At 54.8% G+C, this 25,682-nt stretch overlaps 1 protein-coding gene across 1 annotated transcript in view; it reads right to left on the bottom strand.

Annotated features, from left to right (window-relative positions):
• WNT3A (Wnt family member 3A) overlaps window positions 1-22,107 on the bottom strand; it is a 44,743-nt gene extending 22,636 nt beyond the window's left edge. The window contains exons 1-2 of the mRNA XM_032477278.1: window positions 21,901-22,107; window positions 3,894-4,135 (exon numbers count right to left, since the gene is read on the bottom strand). Of these exons, the coding sequence (XP_032333169.1) occupies window positions 3,894-4,135; window positions 21,901-21,971 (313 nt within the window). The 5' untranslated portion in view covers window positions 21,972-22,107. The remainder of the gene's footprint in view (window positions 1-3,893; window positions 4,136-21,900) is intronic.
• Between the last annotated feature and the right edge of the window lie 3,575 nt (window positions 22,108-25,682).

Genomic DNA, 25,682 nt, shown 5'->3' with positions numbered 1-25,682 from the left:
ACCTGGAGGGGCATGACCATGACTGCCTGATGTTGGGGAGCCCCGACCACTTGAACAAACACTATCAGGCCCCACCTGCCCTCAGAGGACAGTAATTGAAATAAAATTTTCACTATAAGTTTTCAGCAGCAGAGTTGAGCAGGTAGAAGAAAGAATCAGTGACTCTGAAGATAGTTCAGTTGGAATTATGCAGTCTGAGGAGCAGGGAGAAAAGGAATAAAGACAAATGAACAGACCTGTGAAACACCATCAAACGTAGCAACACACTGTGAGAGCCCCAGAAGGACAGGATAGATAAAGGGACAGAAAGAATATATGTAAAGAAATCATAGCCCCAAAGTTCCAAATTTGATTTTTAAAAATCTTGAAAATTCAAGATACTCTCAAGAAGCTCAATAAACTTCAAGTTGGATAAACATAGATCCAAACTGAGACATTTTAATCAAACTATCAAAAGATAGAGACAAAGAGAGGATCTTGAAAGTAACAAGAAAGAAGTGATTCATCATGTACAAAGGATCCTTAATAAGACTAAGAGCCAATTTCTTATTGGAAACCAGAGACCAGAAGGCAGTGGGAAATCATATTTAAAGTGCTGAAAGAAAAACACTGTCAACCAAGAATTCTACATCTGACAAACTGTTTTTCAAAAATGAAGGACTAACCTAGATGAGATGGAGAAATTCTTAGAAACACACAAACTACCAAAACGGACTCAAGAAGAAATAGAAAATCTGAGCAGACCTATAAAAAGGGAAGAGATTGAATCAGAAATTTCAAACCTCCCAACAAAGAAGACCTTCACTGGTGAATTCTGCCAAACATTTAAAGAGGAGTCAACACCCACCATTCTCAAACTCTTACAAAAAAACAGAAGAGGAGGGAACAATTCCTACCTCATTCTATAAGGTCAGCTTTACCCCCATACCAAAACCAGACACAGGCGTCACAAGGAAAGAAACTACAGATTTTGATCCCTTATAAATACTGATGCAGAAATCCTCAACAAAACACTTGCAAACCAAATCCTCTAGCATATTAAAAGGATTGTAATGACCAAGGGGATTTATCCCAAGAATGCAAGGGTGTTCACTATAAGAAAATCAACCAATGATACTATGTCACATGAATAGAATGAAGGCAAAACCACATGATCATCATCATTGATGAAGAAAAAGCATCTGATATAATCCAACACTCTTTCATGATAAAAACCACTCTACAGACTAGGGATAGACGGAGATTTCCTCAGCTTGATAAAGGGCAGTTATGAAAAACCCATAGCTAACATCATATACTCAATAGTGAAAGACTGAAGTGTTCCCCCTAAGATCAAGAAGAAGACAAGAGCGTACACTCTCATTTCCCCTATTCAAAATAGTACTAGAAGTGCTAGCCAGAAGAAAGAGAAATAAAATGCATCCAAATGGAAAGCAAGAATCAAAAGTGTTTCTATTCACAGATGACATTTATGGAAAATCCTAAAGAATCCACAAAAAACTCTTGGCACTAGTGAAAACATTAAGCAAAGTTGCAGGATACAGGATCAAAACACAAAAATCAATTATACTTCTATATATAATCAATGAATAATCTGAAGAGCAAACAATTTCATTTATAACATCATCAAAAAGGATAAAATACTTAGGAATGTGTTAAACAAAGATGTACAAGACTTGTTCACTAGGAACTACAAAACAATGCTGAAAAAAAAAAATTAAGGAAGACCTAAATAAATGGAAGACATCCCATGTTCATGGATTGGAAGACTTAATATTGTTAAGATGGCAATAATTCCTAAAGTAATCTACAGATTCAATGCAATCTCCCTTAAAATCCCAACAGCTTTTTTTTGCAGAAATGGAAAAACTGATCCTAAAATTCATACGGAGTTGTAAGAGATCTTAAAAAAGCCAAAGCAGTCTTGGAAAAGAAAAATAAAGTTGAAGGACTTACACTTCCTAACTTTAAAACATACTACAAAGCTACAGAAATCAAAACAGTGTGATACCAGCAGAATGACAGACACATAGACCAATGGAATGGAATTGAAAGTCCAGAAATAAACCCAGACATCCATGGACAACTGATTTCTTAAAAGGGCGCTAAGACCATTCAATGAGGGAAAGATTTCAACAGATGGTACTGAAATAGCTGGTTTTCCTCATGTAAAAGCTGGACCCTTACCTCATACCATATATAAAAATTAACTAAAAGTAGATCAAAGGCCTAAATGTAAGAGGTAAAACTATAAAACTCTTAGAAGAAAACATAGGTGTAAATCTTTGAAATCTTAGATTAAGCAATGCTTACTTCATATGACATCTAAATAGGCAAGTTGAACTTCATCAAAATTTAAAACTTCTGTACATCAAAGAACACTGTCACAAAAATGAAAAGACAATCTATTCAAGGGAGGAAGTATTTGCAAACTGTATATCTGATAAGTATCTAGTGTCTAGAATACAAAAAGAACTCTGACAACTTGACAACAAAAAGACAAACAACTCAGTTAAAAAGTGGGTCAAGGACGTTCATAGACATTTCTCCAAAGAAGATATTTAGATGTCCAATGAGCTGATTAAAAGATGCTCAACATCATCAGCCAGCGGTGTGCAAATAAAAATCACGACATATCACTTCACACCCACTGGGATGTGACTAAAGGTAAAAAGACAGAGGATAACAAACACTGGCAAGGATGTGGAGAAACTGGAACCCTGTGTTGCTGGTGGGAATGTAAAATGAAGCTGCTGTGGAAAACAGTTTCGTGGTTCCTCAGAGTATAGAATTACCATATGATTGAGCAATTCCACTTCTAGGAATATACTCAGAACGACTGAAAACAGGAACTCAATCAAATTCTTGCACAAAAATGCTCACAGCAGCATTATTCACAACAGCCAAAAGGTATGAGACAACCCAAGGGCCCATCAACAGATAAGTGAATAAGCAAAGTGTGATCCATCAATACAATGGAATATAATACAGCCACAAAAAGAATAAAGTGCTGAAGTATGCTACAGATGGATACATCTTGAAAACTTGATGCTCAGTGAAAGAAGCCTCTCTCCCACTTTCTCTCTCTCCCTCCTTTCCTCCCCACTCTCCAGAGGGGCTCAGCCACCGTATTTAAGGGAGCCCAGGCCACGTGTAGAGACCACTTGTGGGCATTCCCGCTGATGGCAGCATCGGCTACCAGACATGTCAGAGGATCCAGCTGAGGCGCGGAGACCAGCCCTGCCTATTGGGCTGCTGGACTTTAGTGTGCAGATGTTGGGATGTATAACATACTGTTATTATTGTCTAAACTATGATGTTTTGTGAAAATTTGCTCTTCACCAAAAGCTAACCAACACCCAGCCCTCTTTATCTTCCTCTCCTTCCCCAAATAAACTCCTTGGATTATCCAAGGTCCTCCTCCAGGACCTGGGATAACTTCTGCTGTGTGCCTCTGTGGTCCCAAGCCTCTCCCTTCCTGTGTTTTTGTTTGTTTGTATTTTCTCCCCAAGATCTGCCAGAAGTCCTGGCTCCCGCAGAAAACCTGCGACGATTAATCTTACCCCAGTGCGACAGTGTAATTGCCTTTTGGGGAAGGAGAAGCAGGATCCTACATCCTTCCCAAACTCTAGGAGCAGCCTACAGAACAGGAGAGAGTTGGAAAGGACCCACGCGGGAGTTCCTACAGTAACGAGGTCTGTGCAGCACTGCTCCCCTGCTAGAGCTGCTGCTCCCACGCCTGGGCATAGGTGAGGCACGGATGCAGGGAGCGATGGAGTGGCTTGTGGCCTCTGCCCACCTGCACTGATGGGGGAGCGGGCTTGGACCCTGCTGCACCCATAGCGCTGGGCTGCCGCATCTGCCCTGAAAGCCGTGACGGGTGCCTTGTGTACCTTTGTCCAGCACAGGGCCAAAGATGGCCAGGCTGTCGTTGATGGTGGTGCAGTTCCAGCGGCGGCCGCGGAACTGGTGTTGGCATTCCTGGATGCTGATCTTGACGCCCTCTGCCACGCTGGGCATGATCTCCACGTAGTTCCGGCAGAAGCGCAGCTGCTTGGGTACCAGACCGGGGATGCTGGCGCAGAGGATGGGCTGCGTGCCCAGGGATGAGTACTGGGGCCCGACAGCCAGGGACCTGGGGGAGGAGGACAAGGAGGCCTGGTTAGTGGAGGAGGTGACTTGCTGGCCCACGAAACAGGAGCAGCATCCAGGCCTGCCTTGGGGTAAACCTTCCTTGGAGGAGGCACGCAGGCCCTTTCCTTCCGGACACTCATGCATTCCAGGGTGCTTCTAGCTTGGAGGAAGTCTGTCCCTACCCTGTACTTGAGGCTTAGCACAAAACTCAAAATGTGCACATGGATTGACAGAAAGGAAGCGACGGAGGGCTGTTTGCTTCTCTGCACAACTGCAGGGTCCCTCTGCTCTGCTAAGGTGGAGTCAGCAGTAGCCTGGAACTGTCTGGGAATGCAGAGACCACAACTGGAGGAAACAGTGTGACACTGGGTCAGCCGATGGGTGCCCAGAGCAGGGGCTGCTGGGTCTGTGGCAGGGGGAGGAGGACCACTTCTGGAGGCACAGCAGTGGTTAAATCCCACGGGCGAAAATCACCACTGAACTCATTCCCGCCGTGCCAGCCGGCTTCTGGCTATTTACCCAAAAGACGTAAAAGCATATGTCCACGATACGATGTGCTCAAGAATAGTCACAGGGCTGTGATCATCAGAGAAAAACTTGGAAACCACCCAAGTACGCATCCACAGAAGTATGGATGAACAGACTGTTTACCCTCGCAGTGCGATGCTACTTGGAAATCGAGGGGAGCGGACTGCTGAGGCAAAGGGCAGGGATCTCCCTGGTAGGGTGGTGCACAAGGGAGCATTTCTCAGCCTGCGCTTTGCAAAATGGTTCCCACTCGCCCCACGTGCCTATGTAATTTAAATTAAGCTAAATGACAAAAGAATGAGAAAAAAAAAATTGGTTCCTTACCAGCTACGTGTGGCCTGTGGCTACCATGTTGGATGGTTAGACATGGAATGTTTTGGTCACTGTGGAAAGTTCCACTGGACCACGCTGGTCCAGGGTGGTGAAAGTGTTCTGTGTTTGATGGAGGCGTTGGTTGCACATGTGTTTAGGTGTCAAAACCGACTGAAGCAGGGTCATTTTACTACATGTGATTGCACTTTGATTTAAGAGGAAGAACCACCAGGTCCCTTTGGGGGCTCCAATCCCATGGTGACATGCCGTTATATCCATCCAATCCAACGGATGACCCGTGGTCCTGCCACCTGTGGTCGTGTTGGCCAGTTTTGTGCGTGACCCACGGTCCTCCTGTCTACGGATGGGCCTCTGCGGTGGGGGGATGGGCTCTCATCGGCAGAGCTCTGCTCGATTCCTCCGCATCTCAGCGCTTTCTTCGCCCCTGGTTGGATGCTCTGTGTGCGTGACTGTGTGGCAACTGCTGCTGTTCAGGGCCGGCTGCGGAAGCCTGCCTTGCTGCAACCACTGATATCACAAAGGCTCTCCAGGGCCTCTGGGAAGGGGCTGTGCAGACTTTTAGAAGACCAAGGCGTGAGAGGCCCTGTGGATCCAGGAGGACCGCTCGGGGGGCAGTGGTCCCAGAGGAACAGCATCCTGTGGCTTCTCACACACTCCCCACACTTCTGCGGATTCTCGTAGCGCAGAGAAGCTGCCCACGCTCGCTCAGGCCTTTGGCCTCACTTGCTCTCTCCTCCCCCTCAGGGCGCCCCCTCTTTCCTCTGGGCCGTCTGGTGTGGTGTGCTGTGGGCCCAGAGTGGAGCAGATCCCCAGAACGGCCCCTCAGCCTGGCAGTATGGTCCCCGCTTGTCTGGAAGCTTGCTCTGCTGGGATCCAAGTGGAAAGGTCTTCCTTTGTTTGGTGGGGAAACCAAGGCAATGGAAGTTCTATAAATGTTTCAGCTGGACCCCCAGAGGTTCTTGTTTGGCACCTCCTCTCCCCTGGGAAGGCTGAGAACCCCTGAGGAGGTGGGACAAAGGTTTCTGTGTCCCTCAGCAAGCCACACACCTGCATCATGATGCTGACTTTCAGTAAGTCCCACTTTGAGTCTAACTCAGTTTCATCCAGCTGTGGTGAGAATGATAGGAAACAGGAATCACTGTCTCTGAGAGAAGCAAATCTACCCTCTGGAAATAGAGATCAGATCCGATCATTTTTCCCCTCTTAGTCTCCAAAATCTTCAAAGGTTGCCTTGCCTGGAGGCACAAAACCCACACCCTTCAGCAGCTGGAGATGCCTCACCCGACGACCCAGAGAGAGCATTCCTCATTGCGGTCCTGCTAGAATCCGCATCTGTCCAGCTGGCCCCTTCCTCCTACAACCCCAGCCTCTCCACACACTTCCTCTGTCTCTACCCACATCTCAGATGTGGGGCTTTGTCCCACGCATCTCCACAGCCACGCAGAGTGCCCTCTCTCTCCCACAGTGCCCCTGTCCTCCTGAGTGACCATCACCCTCCCCACCTCCCCTCTGCAGCACGTATGTAGTTCTGCCTTACTTGGCTAGCTGGCTGGGGAGAGGGCGACTTCTTGGAAATCGTGAACATAGGTCTTCCCATGTATGGTGTCCTCTCATCTCTTGCCCTCCTGCCCACCATTTCCGGGCATACCAGGCAGCCTCTGTCCTCTGCTAGCTCCCCCTTCAGAATCAAGCACATTTCTCAAGAGTTAAAACCTGTCTTCCCCCAAGGAGTGTCCATGGCACCTTGCAGCCAGGTGCCCAAGTGGAGCTAAGCCTCCTTTCTGTGGGTGGCCATGCCCAGTGTCCCCTGTCCTGTGGAAGGCTCCAGACCAGACTCCTGGCCTTCTAGGCCCCTCTCATATCCATGCCCCAGTATCTGATCCGCCTTCCTGGACACACTCTCCATCCTGTCCATCCTCTGCCTGAATGCCTTGATGAGCCCAAAACCAGCCATGACCTCATGCCAGATATCATAGACCTCCCCAGGGCCCTGCCCGAGTCTGCGCTCCCAGGGTGGCACGTGACTGTGGCTGGCTGGTTCCCCTGCATGATCCCTCACTGCCTGCAGAGGCTACCGTGCTGGGTGCCCAGCCGGGCCTGATCCTGCCCAGCGTTCTCCCACACCCACCCCACAGTCTGGGCCCCCCAGGTTTGCAGAAAAGGCAGCCCTCTGCTGTCACCCAGCTGTGAGGCCTTTCCTCCAGGAAGTATTCTGTGACATGGGCCTCACCCTGCCCTGCACAGACGGCTCTGAGTGGAGACTTCAGGGGCCGCCTCTGATGCCTCTTGGGGACCCCTGTGCTGACCTAGGTGCTCGGCTTCCTGGTGGATGGAAGCCCAGGCTGAAAGATCGGGGACTGATGGGGGTAGCAGGCACTTGGAATGAGAGGTGGCATGCAGGCCACTGTCAGTGGTCTCTGCTCTTGGGGGCACCCAGCAGGCAGGGTGAGGCCTTCAGGTGAGAAGGTGGGAAGATACATCAGCTCTGCTCACTCCTGGCTGAGGTCAGATGTCCAGGGGAGGGTGGTGGGAGGCAGCCGGGGAGGTGGGCCGTGTCTGAGCTGCGTGCCCTCTGCCACTCTCAGCCCACGCTTTCACGGAGAACCTCCCACCTGTAAAACAGAGGGCAAAAGCCCCCGGATCTCGGATCTCGGTTCTCCTTCAGAACATCATCCCCTCCACTTCCTGCCCAACCGGCTCCAGCCAGTTTCTACTCAAAACCCCTCCCCTCTCCAACTGAGACATTCCTGTTTTGGCCCCAGTGATCACGCTGTCCATGTCGGCCCATGTGCCACATATGGGTGGCTCTGCCTGACCCTGGCAGAGGTCAGCTGTCTGTTTCCACCATGTGGTGCTTTTCACAGTGACCTCAAATGTCCCTGCCTCCCACCTTTGCCCAGCATCATGCCCCCACCTCCCACGGCACTGGCAGGATGTGACCTGGGACTGGCAGCCTGAGAGTTTGGGATCACACCCTCTGTAGTGAACGGGGGGACTCAGAGGGAGAGGCCCTGAGAGCTGAGCAGCCAGGTGGCCTCATGAAGGCAGCAACTGGAACACAGGGCAAGAGCAGGATGGGGGAGAACCAGGACCCTGGCTCAGGATTCTTCAGCAGCATCTATGGTGCCTCCCATCGCTTGGAGTCCATCTCCCACCTCCCTCTGGCTGGCCAGGCCGGTCTCTCACCAGGCTCCTTCAGCCTCAGACCAAGAAAGAGCTGCTGTGGCCAGTCCTGAAGGCCTGGGCAGAATGCCAGGCCAGAAAGGTGACTGTGAGGGCCAGGCTAGTGGTTTCCAATCTACACACCTCGGAGTACACAGGAGCCCCAGCAGAGGGGCCTCAGAGGCCGGCGGGTGAGATGGGGCTAGGGCCAATGGTTCCAGTTGGCCTGGGACAGAGGGGGCTTCCATTCGCAAGCAGGGATGAGCTGTGACTCCAGGCGAGGCTCTGGTTCCTCCACTCTGTGAGCCAGGATGCTTCACATCCACTTGTTCCACATTTTGATGCACCACAGGGGCTGTGATTTGCAAACAAATGTTGAAGTCTACTTGACGATAAGCCCATAAAATTGTTCAGGGGCACAGTGGATTGAGGGCTATATAAAAGCGTGAGATGAATAGTTGGGTGGATAAAGGGGTGGTTAGATATGGGATAAACCAGGCCGAGTGAAATGTGAGCTATGGGTACATGGATGTTCTCTGTCCAAGTCTTGCATCTTTCCTGGATGTTTGAATATTTTCTGATGGAGCATTAGGGAAAGGTTTGTCCTGCATGGCTCTGGTCTTGGAGTCTTTCTCAGGGAGCTGGCCCCTGGGGTTCATGGGGTTCCCTCCTTCTTTTCTGCTGCCAGTAGCCTGGCTTGAACTAGAAAAGAGACAAAGAGGGTCCACCAGAAGGAAAATCCACTCAGGTGACTTTTCACTGGTTGAATGTACTTGGAGACTCGGAACCAGTGGGCAAAGAAGGGGTCACTGAATTCAGACAGAAAGAAACAGAGAGCTCAGTCTCTCTGTCCTTGCCAATCCCAGTCCAGAGGCCAGGACTCATTCTGGGGGAGGGGTGAGGTGCTCATCCCCAGAACCCCACAGCCTCCCACAGAAAGCGTAGAGCCTGCTCCTCCCTTGGCCCCTCCCCACCTCCCTTCATGCCGTCAGGCCACGGCTCCAGGGAAAGCAGAGTGGGACCCCGCCCAGTTCACAGCTTCTCCCCAAGCTCATTCAAGCTGAGTCAGTTCCCCTACCCCCGCCTCCTCCTGGCCGTCCTCCTGGTCAGGCCCTAGATCGCCACCTCCCTGAGCACCACCAGGATGCTAGTGGCCAGCCCCCAGCCCAGATGCCCCTCCAACTATTCTGGCCTCCACCAAGCCTGACTGGATCCCTCTCCCACCCGCTCTGGACCTGATGGCTCCTTTAGGTTTCTCTGTTCCAGAGCTGGGCAGCCAAGAGGATCTGGGTGATGCAGACCCACCTGCAGAGGGCAGAGAGCTAGGGGGTTCCATCAGACAGGGAGGGGCCATTGTGTGGGAGACAAGAGACAGGGAAGGGTCAAGGGGGCTCATCAGGTCACTAAATTTTGGCTGGGCCTTGAGGGATAAATTGGTTCATAAAAAATATCATATTAAAAATCCAAATTGTGTTCACCAACTTTGTTGTTGTAATCATTTAGCAATGCGTCCATCATCATTACATGTATATACATCAAGTCATTACATTGGACACCTTAACCTTATACGATGTTATATGTCAATCATATCTCTGTAAAGCTGGGGAAAAAAAACCCAGACTGGACATATGCTACCCCCTCACCATCCCCAGGATTCAAATGTTTCACATGAAGAGACAGTAGATGACCCCAGTTGATCAATACTTGGGAAACCAAGATCCATAACCCCTCCTCCCACGCCCTTCTGGGAGGAAGTGAGGGGCACTCTGACTCGGGGCTGGGGGCTGAACAGGAGGGTGCGGAGCAGCCCCAGGCTGGGCCTCAGGCTTCAGGGACAACCACGTACAGTCCCGTCCGAGGGTCTGGCCAGGGACTAGAGGCAGCTTAGTGGGAGTGGGATGTTCTAAACTGAAAAGTCCCGCACCCACAGGACACCATCACCTTCGTGCTCTATGTCTCCCCAGGTTCCCAGGGCACATGAAATGCAATGACATCAAATGCAAACTGGTCTCCCAAGTCAGATCTTGGAACAGAGAAAGGACGTCCATGGAGAGACTGGTGGAGTCAGCCAGTGTCTGGCTGATGGCAGTGCACTAGCGTGGTCTCTCCATTCTGAGAAGGGTACCAGTCATGTTAATTGTGGACACTAGGAAAGTGGGTTCGCCCTGCAGAAACTCTCTGTACTATATAGTCAAGTCATCGTCCCACATCATGCAGAGAGGGAAACAGTTACAAGGGAACAAGTGATGGATACAACCACGTTACAACAACAGGGAACAAGCTTGTGATTCAGGACGATGTGTGTGTTTCTTTGTCGAGCCTACGTGGTGGGCTGAGAGCGTGATGGCACTTTGTAATCTCTGAGCCAGCTGTCATCTGAGATGAAAGTATCTGCTTTCTCTTAGCAATAGCGTCTCAGAAACCGAACGCTGCTACAATTGGTCACCTCCATTCATAATTGAAAGTGAGTTCAACTGCGGTTAGCGGTGGTTACATATAAAGACATCGCTTCCTTGTCCCAGGGATCTGGCACCCAGAAGGAGGCTGCTCAGGAGCATTTGGGAGGGGATGTGTGGTTTGAGGGGTGCGACAGAGGGCAGCTGAGCACCCCCCAGAAGGAGGCGGCCACTCTCCCGCTCTCCCGCCCACCAAGCCCAGATTCTGACGTGGCCCCAGGAGTCTCCCCTCTCCTGACCAGGACTGTGAATACAGGCAGATCACACTTGCTGTATCTGCGGGACCTGCTTTGGACATAAATCAGGGCCACCAAGCGGAGTTAATCTAACCACACACATGCTTTCAAAGCAGACCCTCCAGCTTTAGCCGAATCTGAAGCTGTTGCTGGGTCTAAGATGAAGGGGCCGAGTTCCAGGACCAGGAGGTGGCCTCCAGGAGCCGAGACCCACCCTGGCAGACAGCTGTAAGTACATGGCGACCACAAGGACCAGAATTTGACAGCTGGGTGAGATTGGGAGCACATTCTTTCCCAGACTGGCCAACGCTTTGAATTTGGCCTCGGGAGACCCTGAGCAGGGAACACAGACCAGCCACCCAGACTTTAGACCTGAGAGCTGTGAACTAATGCACAGGTGCTGTTTGAAGCCAGAAGTCTGGTCATTTGTCACACAGCAGAGTCTAAATATTCCCCGTCTCCCTCCTCTGCTCACGCTGGCTCTCTTCTCTCGCCCTCCAAGCTGCTCAGGCCAGAAGGAACAGAACCTCGCAGGGTAGCAGCCCCTCCATGTGTAGCTCAAGGGTCCAAGCCACTGCCACCTTCAAGGGCCAATCACCGTAGCCTTTAGACAGCTCTTCCCTCCCTTCCCCTTCTCTGCCTGTGTCCCCAGCACCACCCCTCCCCATGTGCCAGTGCCTCTCTCTTGGAGGCTGGTTACTTCTTCCTTCCAAGCCCTTGGCAATGCTTCTGCCTCCACCTGCCATCTGCCACTGCCTAGCTGCTTACCTGGCCCACCTGGCCCATCACCATCACCCGTGTCGCCCTGGGCCCAGCCCCGCCCACTACATAACTCTCTGCGACTTGCACAACCTGGTAGGTGGAGCCCCGGGGAACCTCTTGGACTGAGAAGCTGGGGCTGGAAGAAGAGCTGATCAACATGAACGAGTTAATATGACAGGATGGAGGTCTCCACATGTTGCCTTCCCAAGGCTCCCCACCTCCACTTTCCTATATGCTATACTGCTGTTTAAATGCATTAAAAACAGTACACACAAGCTAACATTTATGAACAACTGTCTTGGTCAGTGTGGCTGCCACAACAAACAGCACAGACTGGGTGGCTGAAACAACACTCGGTGATTTCTCAGAGTCCTGGAGGCTGGGGGTCTGAGATGAGGGTGCCGGCACAGTGGGGGTTCTGGCAAAGGGCTCCTGGCTCACAGATGGCCACCTTCCCGCTGTGTCCCCACATAGCAGACAGAGAGCTCTAACGTCTCTTCCTCTTCTTATAAGGACACTGTTCTCATCACGGGGGCTACACCCTCATGACTTTATCTAACCCTAATCACTTCCCAAAGGCCCCACCTCCTAACACCATCACATTGGGGGTCAGGGCTTCAACATACAAATCTAGGGGGGACATCAACATGCAATCCACGACAGAGACTAAGTTAACATATTAATAGACAAAACCCATACAGTCACCATTAAACCCAAAAGACACAGAACATCACAGGTCTCCTGGATTCGATATGACCCCGTTTCTACCACAGAACTGTCACCGAGGGGTGATGTGGATGGTGGCCCCCCTCTGTCCCCTGGCTCATCGATTTTGCTGCTGCTTTGGGACCCTTTGCACCTTGGTTTCCCAAGCCAACGTGCCGGGCAGCTGGGTGAGAGTTGGGTCCTCTTTGGACGGCCCCTGGGCCGGCAGCATGTGCACCATATCAGAAATGCAAGTTCCATCCCAGACCTGCTGGATCAGAAACTTGTGGCTAGTGCTCTATTTCGACAGGCCCTGCTGGGGAGGGAGGGTTCTGACGCTTGCTGGTGTTTGAGAACCACAGACTTGGGGATTGCTGAAGGTAGGTCCAGCTTCCAGTCCTAGGACTTCAAGACAAGGGAGCCTCCTAAAGCTTCAAATCCAAATCCTTTGCTCCGGCAGTCAGGATTCACCTTTGGTTTCTGCTTCTAGACTCCAAGAAACTTCCAGTGAACTCTTAAACTTCCCTTGAAGAACATGAGTTTGGTTATAGAGACAGGGGAGGGCGTGCTTTGCCAGGCTCCAGAATGGGGCCAGGATGTGAGGCCCGCCCTCTATGGGCCCCATCTGTCTCCACAGGGCTGGCCACTAGCCTCCCTCCAGCCCAGTGTCCCAGAGCCAGCGAGGAGCAAGGCCACCAGGAGGCCAGATGCCATCACTCCTCTAGAGGTGGCAAGGATCCTCAAAAGAGCAAGGTGGAGACAGACGAAGGATGTAGCACCGTGAACAATCCAGAGGCATGGTGGTGGGAGGGTTGATGCTGGAGCAGGGCACTGGCCACCCATTTCCAGGCCCCGAGGAGGCAAACCCGGGGCCTTCTGTCCAGTGTTGCTAAGAGGGGCCCTCTGGAGGGGTCACAAGTGTGGACCAGGCCACATTAACCTCCCAGGAACCCACTCTGAGCTCCAGCCTGGGTGTCTGGGGCTTCAGCCTGGGTTAGTTCTCCAGTCTCTGCCCCACCTCCACAGCCTCTCACATGCAGATGTCCAAGCTGGGGTCCAGATGGGGACAGGCGGGGTCTGACTTAGGGCTACTTATATGGGGGTGGTGGTGTTCGGGCGAGCACTGTGGAGGGAGCCCATGATCAGTCACCCCTTGTTTACCTTCAGGCTCATCTATGTGGGTCGCAGTGAGGTCCTGACATTGCCTCGGGGTCACGATGCATCTCTTCCTCCTCCACCGAGGGATGTTCCAGGCAACAGTTGGCCCTGCCCTGGAGGGCAAAAGCCATGTCCTGTAGCCCCAGGGGAAGCTGGGGGGGGAGGGGGATGTGCTGCCATCCCCTGGGGTGTTGGTCCTGGGGGCCTGGGAACCACAGGGGCACAAGGGCCCTGCCCAGCCTGCAGGGAGAGGCCGAGAGGCCAGCCTGCCCCCACTGCACCCATTTCCTTCACCCTGCACCTGGCCACCATGATTCAGCCCTTGAGGAATTTGTTCCATTTCTCTTCTTGCTGCCAACCCTGAAGTGCAGGAGGGCACCCCAGGAAGTGACCACGCCCACACCTTCAGCCAACACCTGGCTGCGGAGCTAACATTTTCACTGTCTGGCTGGATGTCACATCCAATGTCCCAAAGGCCCCTCAAAACCAGAGTGTTCCAAACTGAAAGCAACCCTCGCCCCCAGCCCTGCCCCAGATATGGCGCTTTTTCCCCCTCCAAGTCCTCAGTCTGCATCCTGAACTCCATCTCTGGAGAGGTCCTCCTTGCAGGGCTGTCCATGCAGCAGGAAGGGCCAAAGGTCAGGCAAACAGATCACAGCCCCCCCCACACACACCACAGGCCTGAGTACCTGCGAGCGCGTCACTGAGAAGGTCCTAGAGATGCAAAATGTTTAACGGAAGATGGTAAGCTTTAAAAAGGCAGAACACAATCTGTTCTGCACAGTTTTTATGGTCATGAAAAATGCGTGAGTGAAATGAGAACCTATAGTGAGGGAAATGCCTGTATGAAGTCGGTAAGATAATGAACGCGTTCCTCCCCCCACCAGGTTTTTGTGAAAGTTATTGCTGGCTAATTTTTTAGTGATAATTTTTTTCGGGACCAGGGGTGGGAAGGCATCATTTTCAAGCCAGAGCACACACGTGTGAAGTTTACAAAGTGGCCCCTCTAGACTCCGGTTCCAGCCTGTGGCTGGGGCCACGTGAGCCACGCCTGCCGCCCAAAAGCTCTAATGGTTTTTCTCCCTCCTCCCTCCTTAGCTCCTGTTGAAGGACTGCGCTGTTGAAAGGCCAGGCGCCTTGCCAGACAGTCTTGCTCAGGATAGAGCAGAGGCGCTGGCTGTGACATGCAGGGGAGGGAGGCCGCCCGGGACCCAGCCTGGACCAGCTTTGCCCCCCACCCCACCCCTGGGCTGATGGCTTTCTCTCAAGTGGATTTTACCACAATTGTGTGGCCAGGCCAGATGACAGAAGTCGCTCCTTGTGGACGGAGGCTGGGAGCAAAGGCAGTCCCTTCTCCCCCACAACCCCTGTCCGCACCCGGCTCCTCTGCAGGCAGACACACAATCTGTGTGTACCTGTGTACCGTTACCAGGGAGGTCTTAATGGGGTGGCAGCCTTTTAGGTTTCTTGAGTTCTAGTCTGATTTCTTTCTGTAAGAAAATTCAACAAACACAAGGTATCCGTGCCCTGTAGGCACAGCTCTGCCCTTGCCTGTGGCTGTGTGCATTTTGAGGGGAGAGCTGGGATGCTCAAAGAGCGCAGTTCTCAAAGAGAGAGGGGTTCTACACAGAGAGGGCTTGGCTAGGGCTGGAGGCAGGGTGGGGGCAACAGCTGTATCATTCACTGATTTAACTGCTTCTATCTGCCCCTCCTGAGCCTCAGTTTCCCCATCTGGCCAAGGAGGTAGCGGACCACACTCAATCAGAGGCTCCTGGAGGGGAGGGGAGAAATGGGCACGATGGCTCCAGCCACACCTCGGCGGGGCACATTCTACCCACACGTCATCCAGGGCCATCTCTCCAGGAAGTGCTCTGTGCTCCCAGCCTAGCTGGCCGCCCTCTCTGGATCCTGCTGAAGCTTGCCACCTCCGCCTGCACATCCTCTCATGTCTGGGCCAGAGGAGCCGACCCTGGAGAGCAAGGTCACATCTTCTCTTGTCCTTCAAGGGCACAGATCTCTGTCCAGTTCTGATCTGGTGGCCTCTGTTGCCCATCCTGCCTGCAGGGTCCCTACCAAGGAGGGCTCTGGCTGGTCCCAAATGTCTCCCTCTTGCTGACACATGAGGATTGTCCTGCCCCCAAGACTCTGTTTTTTTTTTAAGGTCAGGGCCTCTCCACAGCTGGACCAGGTTTTTGTCCTCAGACTGGAGGCATTGAGTGTGGGGCTGGTTGCCGTGTGGGTAGATGGCTTGATGGGTAGGCTCGGCCCTTTCTGTATGGAGCTGTCCCGGAGGCTCCCAGGACCGAGACTCCCCCAGGGGTGCTGACCTGGCCCAAGGCCTTCCAGGCTCTGTCTTTTCTTTCTCTCTGCTGTGGGGTCTCTAGGAAGGGCCCACATGCATCCATGCTCTCTCTTTCCTAGCTGGAAGACCTCGCCCCAGAGGTTAGAGCACCTTCTGCAATGAGAAGACCTGTGGGGAGGGGTTCTAAGACCTGGGTCCCTGGTCTTGGGGGCCACCTCTTCCCAGCCCCTGGGCGGCACAGCCCTGCCTGCAGCCCTCCCAGCACCCCCTCCTGCCCCACCGGGCCGAGCTGGGATTACTGACACATACTTTGCGCAAGTCCCAGCAGGCGGGCAGAGGCTCCCGTGCCCGCGGCCATGCTTTTGCCCGCTTCCCTGGGCGGCAGCGGCACGTTTCGTTGGGGAAGGAATGTGGAAGCACCAAAGTGTGAGACACCTCCAGGGTGTCACCTGGAGAGGAAGGGAGGGAGACCAAGGCAGAGCTGCCGAGGTCTATCAGGAGGACCCAGCCCCAGAGCCGGGGGGCTCAGTCGGGGGGGGGTTAAAAACAGTCAGCTGTGTCCTTATGTCCCAAAGCACAGGCCATCTGATACACTTTCTGTTTTTCATAGGAAAGGTTCCATTCATTCATTCCTTTATTCATTTGTTCAACAAAATCTTATCTAGCAGCTACAAGGGGTCCAGAGGGGAGGAAGGAGAGCGAATACTCCATGGGACTTCATAGCCTGGTGATACAGGAGCCATCCTTGTGGAAATTCTACAAAGGGAGGGGCAGGTCCCACTGGGAGCAGGCAGCCTGGCTGGACCCACCTCTCCGTGACACCTGACCACATACATTTCAGCCTGGTGAGGAGTGAGGAGTGGGGCATGGCCAACTCTGGGACCAGTTGAGCCAGGCTGGGGGAAGTGTGATGGGATACAGGCGCACGAGGTGGGGAAGACACGCTCCTGGTGGGGAGCGGAAAGGCACCCCAGGATGGGGCCATGGCTCCATGTCTGCGCCAGGGGCTTCTCTGCAAGGCTTCACCCAGGACCCTCCACACGTGTAGTGTGTGTGTGTGACAGTAACCATGAACCAAAGTACTCCAACCGTGCATGATGGAGTTTGGGGGACTTACCAGGACTGTTAGCTGCAGTGCTGACCACGTTGGGGGTGGGAGGAGGAGCTGAGCCTTGTCAATCTCAGATTCTCAGCCACTGAGCTGTCCATGGGAACCCCCAACCTGGGGCAGGCTGTTCCTTCCTCAGCCCCTGTTTCTACCCCTCCAGGGATGGGCAGCTCACCACCTTCCAAACACTGGTAATGGCACCACTCTCAGATCCAGGAAGACTTTCCTATAACTGAGCAAAAATCTGCTTCCTTGCCACCCGTAGCCTCTGCTCTCAGCCTTCACTGGAAATATACAGAAGCCTTTCCTCAACCGCGGCACACAGTGAACAGCAGCGGGGTCTTCCCCTGACATGTCTCAACAGCAAGTGGCCCCAGCCCTTCAAGCACACTTAAAAGGGGCAGAGCCCCTCCTGGACAGGGCAGTCCTTGTCCCTGCGGACTGGAGATGCATGCTTGGGACTGCCTGGGGAAAGGGCGATTTTACAGCCCCTCCACACTCTTCCTCCATGATTGCATCTTCTCACCCTCTTCCCTGTCACAAAGAATTCTAGCAGGTTTGTGCAAATAAAGCAAAATCATTTTTAATAAAAGACAGCAAGCCCAGTGAAATGCAGGCTTAGCCAGCCTGGGAGAAGTTGCTTCACTCGGCAGAGTCCTGGGGGTTTGGTGGGCAAGTCAGAGAGAGCCGGACGTGAGAGGTAAGTGACATTTCTGTGCTCTGGAAGGAGCATGTGCTATGGTGGGCTTTTTTTTTTCTCTCTTGATGATGATGGATATTTGACTTAGTGGTATAGAACAAGTTTTCTGAAGGTATGTATTTTACCTGCGGTCATTTCTAACATAGCTCCTCATTAAAAGATGTCCACTGGTAGTTCTGCGGAGGGGCATCATTCCCAGCACCCTGAGATCACTGGGGGTGTTGAGCTGGTGTCTGAATTTCTCTAGCTCTGTGGGCTACCACTACCATTGGTAGTGCAGCCTCAGGGTTGCAGAGAGGCAGGGAGAGAGACAGAGACAGACAGAGGCAGACAGACAGACAGACACAGAGAGGTAGAGAGACAGATAGAGATAAACAGACAAACAGGGCAGAGTGAGGAGAAAGGATTGGAGAGAGGGCTGTCCTGGGGAGGGACTCTTAGGAGTACAGGCGCACAGCAGCAGGGCAGCTCAGGAAGTCTTGCTTGCTTGGGTCCTGCCTGTCTGAGAAGACTCAGAGCCTTGCTCAGCCCTCCCAGGTCCCGTGTCATCTGACACGGGCAATCTCTCACCTTGTGTGGTCACTTAGCCCTCCTCTTCTTCCTCCTCCTCGCCCACCTCCCCCGCCTTTTGAGGCTGTGGGTCCTGGGCAGTGCCTCCAGAGCTCCTGTTCACTGGCCCTGAACTCAGCGTGCACCTGCACCCTACAAAGAGTGGGGCCCACCCGGGGAAGCCTGTGCCCCACTTCAGACTGAGAAGACCCTGTGAGTGAGGAACTGGTAGGTCTGGCACCAGGGAGAGCTGGGCAGAGAGGAGATTCTGGAAGGTTGGGGGCAGGTGATGGCTAAGTTGGCCTTCCTTGGGGCCTGGACACATGCTCAGAGCAGGGTGTCTGCTTGCACACGAATGTGAGGGTGCAGGGGGCTAGGGAGGAGGGTGAATAGGCAGTAAAATGGGGAAGAACCAGGGAGTGCTGCACTGGGATCATGTCTCAGGCTGCTGAGCTAGTCCAGGGGTGGGAGAAGACTGGGTGTGGCCTCACATCTGGGGGTGATGCCCACTCCAGGGACCACTCAGGGCTGGGGAGCCCGAGGTCCAGCAGAGACTGGCAGGAAGAGGGTCCTGACAGGGAAAGGCAGGGAGGGCTCTCTGGCAGGTAGAGACAGGACAGCAGCTGACCATTGTGCTGTAACTCCAGCAGCAGTGAGGGTGTGCACTGGAGTGGAGGGTGAGGGGGTGATGAGGAGAAAGGCAGAAGATGGTGGGAATGGAGGAGTGCAGCCTGGTGGGGGAAATGGAGGGGCCTTGGCGAGGGGACAAGGGAGAAAACAGGCTGACCTCCAGGGCCCCTGGCTAGATGACGGGGGATTACAGGATGCCATCAGCCTAGACACGGGAAGTGGGAGGAAGATGCCCAAAGCACATCACGCAGTACTGGTACCTACTAGGTATTGCTCTTCAAGGGTTCTGTGTGTCCCCCTTCATCATGATGCCTGTTCTGTGTTCACATGGACCCTTCCGATTTAATTAAGCAAGAATTCAGTCTGGACAAGGAGAGTGATGCGTGGGGGCCGGCGCCTCCCTGTAGGTCTGCAGTACTGTGGGACACTGGTGGCTGGTCATGCTGTGCCTCTGGGGTCAGGTGCCCAGGCCTCTGTCCTGTCACTTCCCAGGTCCCTTCTCTGGATCCCCCCCCCCAACCCCTACTGCCACACAAGGAGCCCAGAGCACATGCTCTTGGAGGTCTCCACAGCCCTCATCGTGCCGGTCTAGGGCTGTCTCTGCCTCTGCTGGGACCCGCCTTTGGACCTTGAGCGTCTAGGATGAAGGACCTTCCGAGACGCTCCTGGGGAGGCAGTTGGCTCTTTAAATTCCCCGAGGATGCAACACCACTTCCTCCCCCTCCACCCTCCCACCAAGACCACACCAACTTCAAAGCCTAATTACTCCCAATTTGGGCTGTTTCCTTGTTTCTCCAGGTGAGGAAGTCCCTGTCACTTCCACTTTCATATGCGAGAGGCTGGGGTGGGGGGAAGAAGGGATGGTAGTAGCAGTGGCTTCACTTGGGGGAGGGAAGGTGAAACAGAATGCCAATTAGGGAGGCTGAGTGTGAAGGTGAGAACTTATACAGAGAGGTTTGGCCCCAGGCCTGACTGGGCTGCTCGGCGGGAGGGTGGCCAGAGGAAGGAGAAGCCACCTGTGGGAAACTCCACCAGGTATGGTGCAAAGATAGAAAGCCTTCTGCCTGCTATTAAACTCCATTTCTTTTTTTCTGTGAGCCCTCCTCTTTACGCTGCCTATGTGCGCTGTGGAGAGACCATGTCCTTCCTGCGTCCGGCTGGCCTGGGGGCAGAGAGGAGGGAGGAGAGGAAACTGCTGATCCCCAGTGAACTTTGAGGTTGTGTCCACCAGACACACTTCTCAGGAAACAGACAATCACGGAGAGTGCGAATCCCATGGAGAGCAAAGTGGGCGTCCCAGGCACCCTCTTCACCTCTGGGGCCAAAGGGCTGCTCTAGACTCTTGACTGGGTGGGTCACTGAGATGGAGGGGGTGGGGAGAGGACGCCCCTCCCCACTCTACCTGAAGAATGCCGGACGCACCCAGCCTGTCTCAAGATCCTTTCAGATGGAACACAGATGGCCCAGGTGGAAACAGTGGCATATGTGTGTTGAGGGGAGTACGGTCAGGGACCCTCGGAGCCAACAGGACGACGATTCCACGGCCCAGGGTGGCCAGAGGCTGGTGGCAAGGCCCTTCTTTACAGAAGAAGCGCGGGGGCGATGGCGCTTCCACTAGCGCCCAGGAATGCGGCGGCGGCGGCGGGTTCTAATTAGAAGCCTGCGCGGGAGCTGGCGGCCGCGGGGCTCTCTTTGGTTCCCCGGGCGTCAGTGTCCCCGCGTCCGAAGGCACGCCCGCTGCAGCCGGCGCTCCGGAAGGCGACCAGGCGCTGCAGGTGCCGCGCGGGTGCCGGACGCGCGGGGGTCCCCGAAGCGCGTCCCCGCCGCCCTGCCATCGCTCTCAGGCCCCGGTACCCGCCGGGGCCGCCTTCTCGCCCCGCCCAGTCCCGCCAGGCTGCGCCTGGACCCGCGCCCCACACCCGGGGCGCCCCAGCTCCTGAACCATCTCGAAGAGAAAAATTATTATCGGATTAGATGTACTTCGGCGCACTCAGTCTCTCCCCCCACCCCCAACTTCCCCTCGGCGTAATTATTATAATTCCAGGCAAGCCGTCGGAGAGAGTTCCTGGGTGTGTGTGTGTGTGTCCGCGCGCGCGCATGTTTGTGGAGAGGCTTCTCTCCTGTCTGGGTCTCCTCCAGCGGCGCACTCAGGCCCTTCGGCTCCCGCGTTCCCGCGAGTTGTGTTCGTCAAATCTTGGGCATCTCAGAGCGCCCTCCCCTCTCCCTCGGCGAGCTGGCGTGGCCCTTGCCTTTAGGGACTCTGCCAAATTAGCTGCCCGTAGGGATGGTAACCTTGACTTCCCTCCACCTGCACGATTTGTGCTGTAGATCCTCGGGCTCCTTCCCTTGGTTTATCTGCACTTCCATCGCCACATTTAGGACGGTCTCACCGGGATCTGTCTTGACTGGAGTGGAGGACGGAGCGCCCCAGACTTCTCAATATGGATTCGAGGAGCCTCTCGCTCAGGAGCCCTCAAAAGCAATGCTTTCTCCCTCTTCACCTCTCCAGAAGCCCCTCCTTACCATCGCGGTCCGGACAGCGGCGGGAAGGCGCAGGAGGGCCGGGTGCTGGCCCCAGTGCGCCCGACACTCCCGGCCGCGTCCCCGCAGTCTTTACGTAACTGCGCTGCTCCGAGCTGTTCTGTTCGGTCTTGTCTCCCTGACTTTGTTTTAAGGTGTGTTTTGTGTGTGTGTGTGTGTGTGTGTGTGTGTGTGTGTGTGTGTGTCTGCGTGCGTGTGTGTGTGTGTGTGTGTGTGTGTAAGACACGTCCTTAAAGAAAGTCTCCGGCTAATCTCCTCTCCTTATCTCGCCCTCCCGACTTTTCTTGGCCTCCTGCTGCCCGAGCGTTCGTGCCATCTGTGAGGACCCACTCCCCCCCTCTCCCCAGCCCACTGCTCGCCCCGTCCGACGCCAGGCCCCTCTATGCCCGAGGGATCAGTGTCCCCGGAAACTCCGCCACCCGCGTCCCAGCCCCGGCCCGAACAGGTCGAAAGTGGACGCCAAGGAAAACAAACCACCCGCGGAACAGGAGGGCAGGGAAGAGCGCGGGCTCTGGGCCACCGTGGGGCCCTGCCCGAGGGGACGGCGGCCGGGGTACTCACAGACGCTGGGGCGAACGTGAGGAAGAGTCACTCACCACCAGATCGGGTAGTTGCCCAGCGCTTGCTTCAGGCCGTAGAGGAATATGAAATATCCGAGCGGGGCCATCGCCGGGCGGGAGATCTCGGAGGGCCAGGAGTCCACCCCGAGAGCGCGGGCGCCGGAGCGGGCCGGGCCCTGGGAGCTCGCGGGTGGCGGCGCTGGGCCCTCCTGCGGCCGCGGGGTGCGCGGGGTGCGCGGGTGTGCGCGGGTGCGCGGGCTCCGAGGGCGGTGCTGCGCCAGGTGGGCCGGCGGCCGGGCGGCGGGCCGGGGCCCGGGGCGGCGCGGGACGGCGGGGGCGGGGCAGCGCCGCGGGGGGCGCCCGCCGGGGCCGGGGCCGGGGCCGGGGCGGGGCGGGGCAGGGGGCGGGCGGGGCCCTAGGAGCTAGAGCGTCGGTGGCTGCGCTGGCCCCTCCCGTGGCCGCGGGGTGCTCGGGGGTGCGCGGGTGCGCCGGCTCCGAGGGTTGCGCTCCGCCAGAGGGGCATCTGGCCTGGCGGCCGGCGGGTATCCGGGACTGCATGGTCCGCAGGTGTCCCTTCTGAGCTCCCGGGTCGCGCCCCCGCAGGACTCAAGGGCGTTAGGTTTGGAGGCCCGCGCACCCTGCGCTCACCGTGGGACGCGCTGTCCCGCTCTCGCTCCTGCTCTATCGCGCACTCTGTCCCTTGGCCCCAAGGTGGTCGGGCTGCGGCTCCCTTTCGTCCATCTCCTTGCTAGAGAGTTCCGTTCGTTCGAGGCTGGCTCTTTGAGCTACATCTTGCTGGTCCGCTGGGAGCTGGGCGGACGGCGAGCGGCCAGGTTGGAGGTGGCCTGTCTGGGGACAGCTGCAGGGTGGGCGTGTAGGGTGCAGCCACGTGTCTGAAGGTCACTATTGGGAAACAGTCTGGCTCTCCTTAGGGCCCAGGTGTTGACGCCTCCACTTTCTCCCCGCACCCCCCAGAGAAGGGAATTGGCAGCTTGTGCGCTTTGGGTGGTGAGCGCCCTCACTCTGGGCCACAGACCGCGGAGTCTGTCGAGGGCTGCTAGCCTCTTAAACCAGAAGGGATTTCTGACAACTTAGGTAAGCCTTATGATTTTTGCTGATGAGGAAAGGTAAGATCAGAGAGGGAAGGCGACTTATCCAAGGTCACAAAGAGTGGCCAGTCAGTTGTCCAGCTCTCAGCCCACTGCAAAGCTCTTTTTGCATATCTGTCTGAAGCCCAGGGAGACAGGTGCCAGGGTGATTTGGGGAGAAGAAGATCATCGAAGTCGAGAAATCTCCCCAGCTTCCCCACCTTGTGCCAGCCCCGTGCCAGCGGGAGACCCCATCAGTTTCAGTGACTCTATGAGGAAAGGGCAGCGGGGATCCATGCCACTGTTTTGCAGTTGAGGCGAGCAGAACTGTGAATAAAAATCCCAACTGCAGGCTCTTCTATGATGTCTCTCCTCATGTGGACCGTCTGCTCCTCCACAGCCCCTGAGCCTTGCCTCACCATGTGACCTGCAGAGTGTGGGGGCCCCCACGGAGAGACCATGAGCTGGCAAGTGGCTGCTTCTTGAGGTAGGGAGTGGCTCAACAACCCTCCAGTGTTAGCACTGGGCTGGAAAACAAGAGGCAGGCTGCACCCCGCATCACGTTGCCCCCATCAACCTTTGTTCCCCTATTTGCAAAGGGAGCCTGTGGGGTGCTGTGGACTCTGGACCAGGGGTCACCTCAGTGACTGTGTCAGGAGCCCCTTCTCCGATGTGTAGCGAGAGCCATTCTCTTTCAAGGAATGTTCCTCTTCCTCCCCACTGCCAATGGGATCCAGCTGAGTCTACGCATGCCCGGTCCTTCTTCCCCTCCTCTGAGTCACTGCATCCCCTCACCTGCAGAGGGAAGGAAGGAAGAATTCTGGAATGAGGCGGGGTGGGTAGGTTGGGAGCTGGCTCACCCTCCTCTGGACTTCCCCTCTCTCTCAGCGAAAATCCCACCCAATTATCGCATTACTGGGGACCTGGGCTGTGGGAGTGGGGTGGGGGCCAATGCCAAGGCAGCAGACTCCTACCCCCGCCTCCCCAACTGTGGGGCCCTGGGATTAGAGCTATGAGGAGTTTTCCCCAAGAGGCTGCTGGCTCCTCACACACAAAGGGGGTTGGCTGTACCCTCCTGAAGGACAGCTGTCCCGCCGTGATGGGCTCTGCAGAGAATGGAGCAGGTGAGTGCTGTCCCCTCAGTCCTGCCTCCTGCCACTTCCCCTGCCAGGCCCCTCTAGTCTCCTTCCGTTGCTTGCTTCTTCCTCATTCAGTCCCTACTCTTTGCCTATGCCAGGTGGTGGGGAGGCAGAGTGAGCTTGACCCTGAGCTCGGGCAACTTTCCATGGTGCAGGAAGAGAGGTGGGGAGCTGAGAACTGCCTCGATTCTGCTCCCAGGTGACGACTCCTGTTCTTTAATGAAGATGTGCATCATAGTGTGCCTTTGGGAGAGCTGCAGCCCGAGCAAGCTGTGTGTTAGATGGCACTGGGCTGGGGGCTTCCAGAGCTGGCCCTTTCCACGTGCTGATCTTGCAGGGAGCTCTTTCTTTGTCCCCACCTTGGGGGGCTTTTTGAAAGCCTTGACCCCAAACAACCCATTTGAATGCAGAGAGGAGGGGGACCAGGGATCCTTAGATGGGTGGCAGGACCTCAGAGGGACTCCTGGCGTGGTGGCACCTGAGTCCAGATGGCAGGGGTTGCCAGCCCTCCGAAGACCCTGTGAGGCTCATATAGAGGTTGTGGCAGGGGCAGACAGGGGTCCCACCCCATTTTCTGGGCATCAGAGATGCCCCCTGAGACTGTTTCCCAGAAGCCCAGGAGCATGGGAATGGGGACTACTTCCAAACTGGCATAGAGAGGAATGCAGATGTCGGAGGGAGATGTTTCTATCATAGCTGAGTGAGTGGAATTCTTTCCTGATTGCTAACATTCAGCTGGAAATTCTGCAACCTGACTTGAGGATAGAGTCAACCCTGTGGTGTGGTGTGTCTGCTCCACACCGCTGCTTGGCACCCTCCCTGAAGATGATGGGGAGGGTGACTTCCAGGCAGCGCCCTCTGCTGTTTCACAGAGGGAGCTTCCATAACTGACCCATGGTCACAGGTCTGATTCAACATTCTCATTTAAGGATGACCCTGGAGAAAAGATGTATTTTTTTTTGTTCTTGTTCCACCATAGGCTTTCAGAGGACCCATGGGGCTATGTTCCTTCCAGAATAGTCCAGGAGGGGAAGGAAGGCACAGTCCCAGGAAATTTGGTGGTCCCTGCTGGGAGATGGGTGGCAGGGAGGAGGGCAAAGACTGGTGTGCTTGATGGGGTTCGGGGTGGGGGCAGGAAACCAGATGAGAGGGCACTTTGCTTTCTGAGGTAGTGAGCCCCCATCTATGGCATTTGAATCCCTGCCTGTTAGGTATCAGGTGCTGGGGTCGGGAGCCAGGCTTTTAGACACCAACTTTCAGACACTAACCAGCTAATCATTCATTCACTTCTTTCTTTTCCAAAAAGCTGAGGGGAGGCAGGAAGGGCTCTGATCAGCCAGGGGCTGGAGGCTGAGGAGTCCTGCAGCTGTGACCTCAGAGGGGCCACAAGCAGACAGGACGAGGGTCTGGGGTCAGAAGAAAGGGTACTCTTCCTGCCCCCAGGCCTGTTTGGTTCTAAGCCCGGTCTGGAAGCTTCCCTGAGGCACTGTGCGGGAGAGTTCCTCCTGGGACACTTGCTCCCCAGGGTTGGAGTGTCTGTGCTCTGAGGCAGACTTTCTGTCCACGCGCAGTCATCTTTTCAGTGTCACAG

Source organism: Camelus ferus, chromosome 3 (assembly GCF_009834535.1).
Source record: "Camelus ferus isolate YT-003-E chromosome 3, BCGSAC_Cfer_1.0, whole genome shotgun sequence".
NCBI classification, from domain to species: Eukaryota; Metazoa; Chordata; class Mammalia; order Artiodactyla; family Camelidae; genus Camelus; species Camelus ferus.
This window is presented reverse-complemented; position numbering and strand designations above follow the sequence as displayed.